Below are 10518 nucleotides of genomic sequence, written 5' to 3' on the forward strand. Positions count from 1 at the left end.
ACCTGGTAAACACGTGACAGATGTGTGCTGTACTCATCCGCTGCATTAACAAAAAGCATGAACCAATATGGACGTTGAGTTATGGTCAGTTAAGACAACATTATTATTTTATTTCAAAAGTAAAATAGTTTTTCATTAGGTCATACTTTTAAATGTTATTTGTAAATATGTATAACATTTAAAAAGTCAAAAAGGTGGCTTTAAACATTTTAAATATGGAATTCCTGAGGTGACAAAGAAGAAGAAGGTAATATGAATTATACTTCAGAAAACATAAATGATGTCTGGACATGAACGCCAGAACTCAAGAGGGTTAGGTTATGTTTGCTTTACCTTCACAATAGGGAGCCCCATTCACATGCTGAACGACAAACACCTTTTGATGTGAAAATAAAATAGTTACTTCTGAATTAGTCTTTAATATGAATGAAGCTGCAGTTTGACCAGCTCAAGGAAGAAACCGCACAGTAACGTAACCAGGTGGTGGTTTATTAAATTCATAACACTGTTTACATCCCACAAAAAGCATTATTTAGAACCCCACCACATGTTCACACCACAACATAGATACGTCGTCATCATTGTGACGTCGAGAGAGAGAGAGAGAGAGAGAGAGAGAGAGAGAGAGAGAGAGAGAGAGCACTTCACATACACCTTGTCTTTAATCAAAGGTTCTAACGGTTGTTCGGGTGCTATTGGCGGCCGCATTGCACATAAATATATTACGTTAAATAAAGCAGGGAGCACGTCAAAACCACTTGTGTGTGTGTGTGTCTGTGTGAGGGAGAGAGACTCGGCCGCCCTACCTTCAGTGCTATAGAGCTATCTCTGAGGAAGCACACCTCAGAGGTTGTACGCACCACTCTTTTGAATGCATCCCATCAGCACAGAGCGCATGTGCCCTCAGGATGTCTGGACAGAGTGTTGATTGACCAAATATCTACAATATTGCCGTTTGAGGAATCGTTTTTGTTTATTGTGTTTTCTTTTTCGATTAAGGTCAACTTAAAAATGAATGGAACTTGGTAACTAATCTGATGTTCTATGAGGTAGGCCTACTCCCCTCCTGGGCCTGTCACTCCGGAAGGAGGGGGTGAGAGGCAGCCTGGAGGTCCGCAGCGTGGATGATGATGATGGTGATTATGATGAAGAAGATGATGATGACGGCCATTAAAGTTCCTCTGAGCGCGTCAATAATGTCCCATCACTAAGGGGGGGACTACTGTTTGAGTTCCAGAGCCCAGACATGCTGGGGCCATCCTGTCCGCCCTTTACTCTTCTTATCTCCCGCTGACGATGAGGAGGAGGATGATGAGGGTGCTGTCTTGGGGATCTCCACCTGCAGACACACCATCACAGTTATTTAGATTATGCAGATCAATTTCCTAAATCATATTTCCATGGGCTACCGCATGCTAGGAACTACAGCAGCCTTTGTCACCATGGAGATCGCTTTACTTCTGTTTGTGTCACGAGATATAGATTCAATATAAATAATTGTTATTATACCAATCTGAGTTCATGTCACACTCCTCCCTCCACGTCTCGCGCACAGCGGTGCGGACATCGGCAGTCACTTCAGACAGACAGGTAGCAGCACCTCCCACTTTACTGTCCCATGTTATGCCGGCTTTTCTTGGCTTGTCTGAAGGTGAGTGGAGATGAACAAATGACTAACTGCCAGTGCCTCGAGTTACAGCTAATTAGCCAAAAGACAAAAACAAGTAGGCCTAAAGGTAGGCTACTAGCTAATGGATGAGTTAGCTCAAGGTTTAGCTAAGGCAATTTATCATGGGCATACAGGCTAATGTACTTTAATGGGAGACACTAAAAGGGAATATAGTCAAATGTGTATCTAATAACGTCATCACAATCGCCACATTGATATGCAAAGTAGGCGTTAACTAGGCCTAATTAAAATGCGCTAATGTGCATGCAGTTACCAAGGCATTGCAGGTGAAAAGGATAAAACAAAAAACAAACAAAAAAACACATCATACTTCCCCAGATAGTTACTTATGTCAAGTCAGTATTTCCCCCTGAAATGTTATGTTTAAATGCAGATTAGCTTTAAATCTATAGATGAAGTCAGACATGGTAAAATTAACACCATTTATTTGTGTTTTTGGAAGTTTTCTTTCCATTAGAGTGAAAGAAAACATGGAAGCAAAATAGACCAAAATAACAAAATGTACAAGTACACGAAAAAACGATCTTTTTATAAACAGTAACTTCATAATTGTGATTGTTGGCTGCTCATTTAATAACTATTAATTCTTCTAGTTTGTTGTCTGCTCTTGTGCGTAGTGAATACTAAAGAAGACCATTGTCTCTGTGTCTGATTATTTTGTAGAATTCTGATGAGTATTAAACAATTGCGTGAGTGTGAGGGTATTAAAATAAATTGGTCAGTAAGTCACAGATGTGCAACTATATTTAACTTTTTGTTTTAAAACATTTTTTTAGAAATTATTATTAAGTGCCCTTTTTCTCACTTGAGCCAAAATGTCGGTGCACGTCCCTGGTGTGTGTGTTCATGTGGATGCTCTTCGATAGCATAATTTTCTTTAAACATTGTAAAATAAACGGAATAATGTCATGTTGTAGAGCAGGACTAACTATATCTTTTAATGTTTGAAAAAATATTATTATTATTGATTTGATATTAGCTTATTTTTCTGAGCCTGTTTGGCAAGCCGTGTGGTTTCTGTAATGCATCATATATTACACACACACACACACACACACGCACGCACGCACGCACGCGCGCGCGCGCGCACACACACACACACACACACACACACACACACACACACACACACACACACACACACACACACACACACACACACACACACACACACACACACACACACACACAATAGGCTAGCAGACGTTATTGTTGTAATCCCTTTACCTTCACTAATAGGACATTTACACGTTCTGAGGTTCTGTCACTAATAATAAGAAAACACTGAGCAAAGCTGATAACGTAGTCAGCCCGTGCTGAGTTTGAAATGAACCAATAATTAATTTATATATATTTGTAAATGTTATACAATGGATGTATTGAGCGGCGAGTTATTTTGTGGACATTGAGCCCCTGACGAAACGATGACTGCACTCGGAGTGTCACTCATGTTGCGACACTGAGCTCACATCTTCACAATGCTGCCTAATCACCATATCTCCCTCTCTTCAAAGCTCAGAGTGTGCCGCGTTGTGTCGCCTTGTGACCGGCCACACAGCAGAGCACCGCGCGGCAGCAGCGCCTCGTGCCGCCGTCACATCTGGTCTTAAATCTGAGTAAAGGGGTTCTTATGGAACCGGTTATCCCATTAAAAGAGTTTAGCTCCCATAGGCCCTGATACCGCCGTATGTAAATCAACAATTCAACACTCGGTAAAGCATATTTTAAGTGCGTTTACTCTAACATCTAGATTTATTTTTTAAATGTAGGGTTTCCTTGCTATTTGTATAGTCATATTATGAATATTTCGTCACCACTGCGCATTGTTTTGAAATGTGTCTTAATGCTGCAATATTGATTTTTGACTTGGCCTTACTGCGCAATGGAAACGAGAACGCACAGACAACGGTCAGATGGAGTTCATCAAAAAGAGCTGCTGTGAGGCCGAGAGCTCTGACAGAAATGTGTGTGTACACGCAGTACAACTTGAGTTTGAGTTAAACTGTTACACTTTGAATTGTTAGCTTTAAAATACACTGTCCGGGTGCTGGTGATTTAATAAAGAGAAGGTCAACACAATGCGCGCGCTGCCGATCGTGTCAGTAAAATGACTGCAAAGGTATTGATAGAATACACACATCCATCAGACATCCATCCCGTCCCCGCGCGTGTGCTTTTGATCTGCACAGCTCTTCATCTCTCCTCAGATCATATCGTGCTGTCAAACTGCAGTATGAGGAGGGTTGCAATAAGAACAGCAATAATGGAATGAAGTGGAAATGGATGTGGAATAAAAGTGCATCCTACAAAATAGTGCAGGACTGCACCAACACGCAGTCTCATGGATCTACACTGCGTTATGTTATCATTCATGTTATTAGACATGTCAGCGTTATAAATTAAATTATATAATAAAAACATGTCATTTTTCTCCCTACATAAAATGATTTAATAAACATCAAAAAAATGTTCATGGAATTGAAGTCTAATTATTTAAATCACTTGTTCTACTTTTCATTATTTCATTCTGTTTAACTGAGCGTTTATAAAGTATAATAAATAAATATCATGTGCTCACGATTAAAGCAATATCTCACTAATAAAACCGTTCTCAACAATCTTCAGTCGGTGTTGTATGTGATTTTAATTTTAACATCAAATATTTATTTGTCAGTCTGTTATCATTTCCACGCGCTTTACAGCGGATTTGATTTGTGACATCATTCCAGTAAATGATGCAACATATACAAACAGCACCATCACGACAGAGAGAAAGACTAGTGAAGTATGCACACTGCAACACAAGGAACATGCAGTAACACATGCCTTCTGTTGCCTCGTCTTAATAATGTCTTATATTTTCTATCTCATTTCAAATAATGATTTTCCTAACTTGTGATAAATAATTCAGGTAAAGGTTGGAATCAGGCAGATACTTTTGAATGAGTTCAACAGTCTTGGTTTACACCCACAGCGTGCTGCCTCTCGAGCACACGCATGCTCTATGTTGAGTCCGGCAGCAGCACACAACACACATCAAGGACATGAGAAAGCTTCCATCCTAATTCTCCCTGGGAGTGTTGTCTAAACTCAGGGATCCTGAAATGACCAAGTGTACTACCTCCACCCCCCCCCCCCCTCTATTTGCTAGCTTAGGGTCATCCTGTTAAATACACTTTAACTTCACTCGGGTTAACCACTTAGTCATTAATGTGAGAGCGAACTGAGGAGCGTAAGCAACATTAAAGGCTTACTCGGAGGATCACAGTGACTCCTCTGGTTCATGTCCTCCGAATAAAAAGGATTTTTAAACAAATTAGGAATTCTGTCAACATATGAGATTTATTTTGGATTCAACTGTCTCACTAAGCATGGGGACAGGACTGGAGTTTCATGACAGTGTGACATGAGTTATTAACAGCACTACTTCCTTCTATTCGTGATTGCAGTTTGAAATGTGAGGAAAAATGGCTCTCTGGCTTCAATTATGTCCCACACTTCCTAGGCACCAGGCCACAGACCGGAAATGATTATTCTGTTGGATTCTAGTGTATTCTGCTCCCTGCTCTGTGCGCCGTTAGCTGCAGTTAGCTCTGGCCAGGGCTGATGGAGGCCGGAGATGATGTAAACATGTCAACACAACAGGCAGATGGCCACTGACGCTGACTTCTGTTATACACTGCGATATTGCGTTTACAATATCCTCTCTATTTTGTCCGCAATATACAATTGCAGAATAAAATATTTTTCTTTTTAAAATCTTTCCACTTTTGATCTTCTCATACAACTAATATCATCATGTTGTTCGTGTTTGCAGCACATTTCTTACACGTCCCCGACTCAATACTGATTCTAATGCAATACAGAAATGCATAAATTATGATTTTTCTCAGAATATAAAACAATTATGCAGGTTGGTGAACTATAAATAAAATAGCAATGTGATAGGCTGTGAAAGAGCGTGGCTTTAAATCTCTCTGGCTGTTCCAAACACAGAATCTGAGCCTCTGTGGTACGCTGTAAAGTTGCATATTGTATATAAATACATAATATATATATATATATATATATACATATGTATGGGCAGCACATGCACAGTCCTGAGGATCCCAGTCTGTGCGGCCCCAGCATCACAAAGTCTTGCTATGATAATAGTTCTGGCCCCTGCTGGCTCCACTCTGTCTGAGGATGGCGGACTATTTTCTGGCTGCTGTTACAGAGACTTGATCATTCACACGTTTCCATTATTGTGTGAAATCTATATGTTGATATGGTTAATACTGTGGGGGTGCAATATGTGTTACCCCTAGTAATCCGTGTGAAGGAGTTACGTGTACATTATAAAAAGGGTAAACACACTCATATTTCCTGTTGACTCTCTCCTAAGCAGTCACCCCACATGCTTCATGACTTTAAAAATCCTCGCCCACATACATGGGGCCATAGCCACACGCACTCTTTCCCTCCTCTCTCCGGTGTAGCTGGACTTCACGCGAGCTTTTGAAAGCTCTGAGCAGCAGCTTCCCCACATGTCCGTGTGTGTGATTCATTCCATCGTCTCACTGCCTTGACCCCGTGCGGGAAACAGCCTTCTGAGAGCTGGCTGTTCACGCGCTTCTCCTCAATACATATATCAGGCCTACATATTGCCCGTGAATCTCGGCCAATTGAGATACTTGAAATGTATTTATTGTGGCTTCTTTGTCGTTATGGTGCTGATATATTAACAGTGGGAGAGCAGACCATAAAGCATTAAAGGGAAGTTAAGGCGTGTGTCTCACTCTGAGCTCCGCCGTGCTGCGGCGGACTGCAGGCTGCCCGTGAAGGCACCACGAACCCTCCTTCTCTTAATAACCTCGTTTAAACATGGACAGAGAGGCAGTGATGGCCGCTGCCCTGTAGGCTACTTTCCGATCAGAACATTGAACAGCTTCATATTTGAAAAGGCTTGATGTTTTATTTTAGAACAATTTGTTCCCGCTGCTCTTATTTGCGCTAAAGACAAATAGGAACAAATACATGTTGTGGATAATAAGTGATCTTAAATGTTAAAATTAGAGTTGAGCCATATTAAACTCTGTGTTATGTTCTACGATTACGCACACTATTTTCAGATGAAACTGTCTTTTTTTAATGGCTTTTTTCCTGATGCGAGCATCAAAGGCAATGAACAGAATCAATGTTTCTGTTCCGCTTACTGTAGCTTTTCTTATTGGCCTCTACGGGAGCATATGTGCAGCCGGACGACTCCCTTTAAGCTAAACGTGTTATTATTGACTATTGAAAATTGGGACTAAAAGGCCCACTATAATAATAATAATAACAATAATAATAATTACAATAATAACAATCATGATAATAATAATAATAATAATAATAATAATAATAATAATAATAATAATAGGCCTATTACATTGAAGCTAGGCATGAGTTTATCTGTGTTAATCATCACAGACGGTAATAAACCCTCATCTGTTCTCTTGTGGTCTGCGGAATAGAAAGGCTCAGCAAAGACCTTTAATTCAAGACCCAATATTTTCCACTTCCCCAAACAATTGTTTTCCTCCTCTGCATCCTGCTGTACTTTCGGCTCTGCCTGACCTGAGCGGACTGTGTGAGCTGTATGTAATCTTATGCAGTTATTGACTGAGTTATTATAGAAAACGGGCTCGTTCAGTCTTACCGCCTCTCTCTTCCGCCGCTCCTCCCGGGCCTCTGTCTTCTTCAGCTCGGCCTTGAACGCCTGCGTGTCCCCGTGCTGTCCGTCCTTGTCCAGGATGTCCATCAGGTAGGAGATGTAGCTCGTGGCCAGCCGCAGAGTCTTGATCTTGGACAGCTTGGTGTCCGCCGGCACGTTGGGGATGCACTCCCGCAGCTCCGCGAAGGCCGAGTTGATGCTCTGGGTCCGCCGCCGCTCCTTCCGGTTGGCCGTGGGTCTCCGCTTCACGGGCCGGGGGAGTGTGTGGGGGTGCATACCGACTTCCGCTCCGTTTACTGAGATGGCGCTGGCCCCCGGTACCAATGCGCCGGGTCCGTAGTGGTGGTGGTGGTGGTGATGGGGGTCCAGGCCGCCGGTGGACCCGCCGCCGCTATTGCCATGGTACTCAGGGCTGTACCCGGGCGCGAGGCTGTACTCGGTGGGAGACACATCCGCGTGACTTATCAGCCAGCTCGTGAAGTATGGAGGAGCCCCGGTATCCTCGTGACACCGACCGGCCGCCGCCGCCGCCGCCGCGTGCAGGGAGTAGTGGTGGCTGTCGTGATGGTGCATGACCGGGTGGTGAGGGAAGCCCGAGACCAGACTCATGCTGACACACACAAACACACACTAACTCACGCAAACACACACACACACACACACACACACACACACACACACACACACACACACACACACACACACACACACACACACACACACACACACACACACACACACACACACACACACACACACACACACACACACACACACACACACACACACACACACGCAAACGCACACACACGCACACGCACACACACGCAAACGCACACACACGCACACGCACACTCTCTCTTTCACGCACTCCGACACACTCTCTGCGGCAACTCTCCTCGCTATTTAACGGGGGTCCTGAGCAGAGGTTCGCATCCTGAAGGTTCTACCAGCTTCAGCCGGCCAGGCCCCACCGTGCGGGCCGGTACTCCGTGCGGCAGACCCGTTGCTCTGTTCCGGCCTCTCGGTGCTCCGTGCGGCAGACCCGTTGCTCTGTTCCGGCCTCTCGGTGCTCCGTGCGGCAGACCCGTTGCTCTGTTCCGGCCTCTCGGTGCTCCGTGCGGCAGACCCGCTGCTCTGTTCCGGCCTCTCGGCGCACAGCTCCTCCTCTAGGACATGGTTCCTCTTCCTCTTCTTATAAAGTCTCAGCAGCGTTATCCCTCCTCTCTCTTTATTTCTTACAGTCTATTCCTCTCTCCCTCTGCAGCTCTCATCCTCTCTGGAATCTCTGCAGCCTCAGAGCCGTTGGGCAAGGCAGGACCAGTCCGGGCAGACACCGGCTCACTACTGACCGGTTTGCACTGAGCCAGACTAAAACCAGCCAGTCTGCGAGAGAGAGAGAGAGAGAGAGAGAGAGAGAGGGAGAGAGGGAGGGGGAGAGAGAGAGAGTCTGATTTACTACGTCATCGTTCCTACCCGGGAGGAGAAACTGACTTCAGCATCTGTAGACCAATGGCGACCCCCCCCCCCCCTCCTGGCACCGTCTGAAGGACTGTTTACTTCTCTTTCATGCCAATGGGCCTGCTAAGTAGACCTGCTGGCTCTCACTCACACGCGCGCGTATTTACGCGGGGCCACGCGCACGCATTCACACAGCGACAATTAACCTACAAGGTCAGAATAAAATGGGATGACCATGTTCTCACTTCTAACATGTAGAGTGACTACACAGGCGGTATGTAGCTATGCTATCGGTAGGTAACTGTTGGTTTATTGGTTAATTATTTAAATATGTATTTTAAAATGTTTTAACGAAAAATGTTAAGTAGGCTTTAGCTACGCTATAATTGTTATTGATAATAAAAACATAATTTTTTGTAGCCAATGTTGTGAGAATCTGAGGCCAGATTCATTTTGATGTGCAGCTTAATACCGCGTCTTCTCGGGATAAGGTCAATCTAAATGTTGAAATCATGCCGGTAGACATGTTGTGGTGTGTGTTCGGTGAAGGCCGCAGACAGCCAACGGGGCAGGATGTCATTCTTCTGGGTTTAAATCAGTTGTATTGCCCTGCTAATCCGGGGATTTATTGTGTTTTTCAAATGTATAATTTCTTAGGAATCAGATTGTTCGCCTATCTACACATCTTCTTTAATAGGTCTACATAGGCCTAGGCTATGCTATAATATTGTTACAAAATGCCATTGCAATATTATTTTAGAGCTGTACTGAGGACACACCGTTTTTACATTTCCTCAAAGAAGAGTGAACTCACATGATAATTTACTGTTGTAGCTTTTTAAATATTAACATATAGGCTAACTAACCTGCGTGGGCCGTGAATATTTTTCTCACTCTCCAAAGCGACCAACAGCTGATGAAAACCGGAAAGCCGACATGTTCTAAAGATGGCTAAAGCACGTTTGGGCTCCTTGGTGTTATTATGTCCTTACGTCATAATAGAGAGAATGCTCTAGGCCTAATAGCTAACGGATAATAGCAGAACTGATTTAAAATTAAAGTCACGACAAAAATAACAATAGGCTACTAATAATATTATCAATAACAGTTAGGCTATACAAAATAAATAATAATAATAATAAAAACAATAGTAGGCTAATAATAATAATAATAATAATAATAATAATAATAATAATAATAACTATTACAAAAATAATTAGGCTAGCTATAACGTGGTTTAAACTGTCGATGTAATCCGGTGTGTGATACACACCGTTAGTGTAGTTTCAGGCTTTCGGTGTGAGGAGTGGGTCGATGAGCGCGCAGCCGGTAGGTCCGGGCCGGTGTCCAGCTGACCCTGTTTCCGACCTCCGAGCCCTTTCCCTCGGCTGCCGCGAGAAGAGAAGACCCGCTGCTTGTCCGGAGCTGTGAAACACTGAAATACTCTGTGTACATATTTTAGATCCCACCACGTTTTCCTCGTTATGTCAGTGCAAAGAGAGAGAGAGAGAGATAGAGAGAGAGAGAGAGAGAGAGAGAGAGAGAGAGAGAGAGAGAGAGATTAAAAGGCTTATCCAGATCTGTGGCTGTATATTGTCATGCACATGATAAGATAATAACCAAATCTGGCACGAATAATCGTTTCACTTTTTTATATGAATGTTTTTTT

General features: G+C 43.3%; 1 protein-coding gene across 1 annotated transcript; it reads right to left on the reverse strand.

Moving 5' to 3' along the window:
- Positions 1–468: 468 nt before the first annotated feature.
- On the reverse strand, positions 469–10214 carry hand2 (heart and neural crest derivatives expressed 2). Its single transcript, XM_034085876.2, has 3 exons — positions 10123–10214; positions 7374–8774; positions 469–1339 (listed from the first exon to the last, which is right to left on the reverse strand). The coding sequence occupies exons 2-3, from the start codon at positions 7995–7997 to the stop codon at positions 1220–1222; spliced, it is 744 nt and encodes a 247-aa protein (XP_033941767.1). The 5' UTR covers positions 7998–8774; positions 10123–10214; the 3' UTR covers positions 469–1219.
- Between the last annotated feature and the right edge of the window lie 304 nt (positions 10215–10518).

This window comes from Pseudochaenichthys georgianus, chromosome 1 (genome assembly GCF_902827115.2).
Source record: "Pseudochaenichthys georgianus chromosome 1, fPseGeo1.2, whole genome shotgun sequence".
NCBI classification, from domain to species: Eukaryota; Metazoa; Chordata; class Actinopteri; order Perciformes; family Channichthyidae; genus Pseudochaenichthys; species Pseudochaenichthys georgianus.

Bases quoted from the DNA above. Each gene is read 5' to 3' on its own strand.
- hand2 (XM_034085876.2), bottom strand. From the start codon at position 7,997: ATGAGTCTGGTCTCGGGCTTCCCTCACCACCCGGTCATGCACCATCAC. The intron at 1,340-7,373 runs GTAAGACTGAAC...GTGTGTCTGCAG, and splicing joins AGCGGCGGAAGAGAGAGGCG to GTGGAGATCCCCAAGACAGC.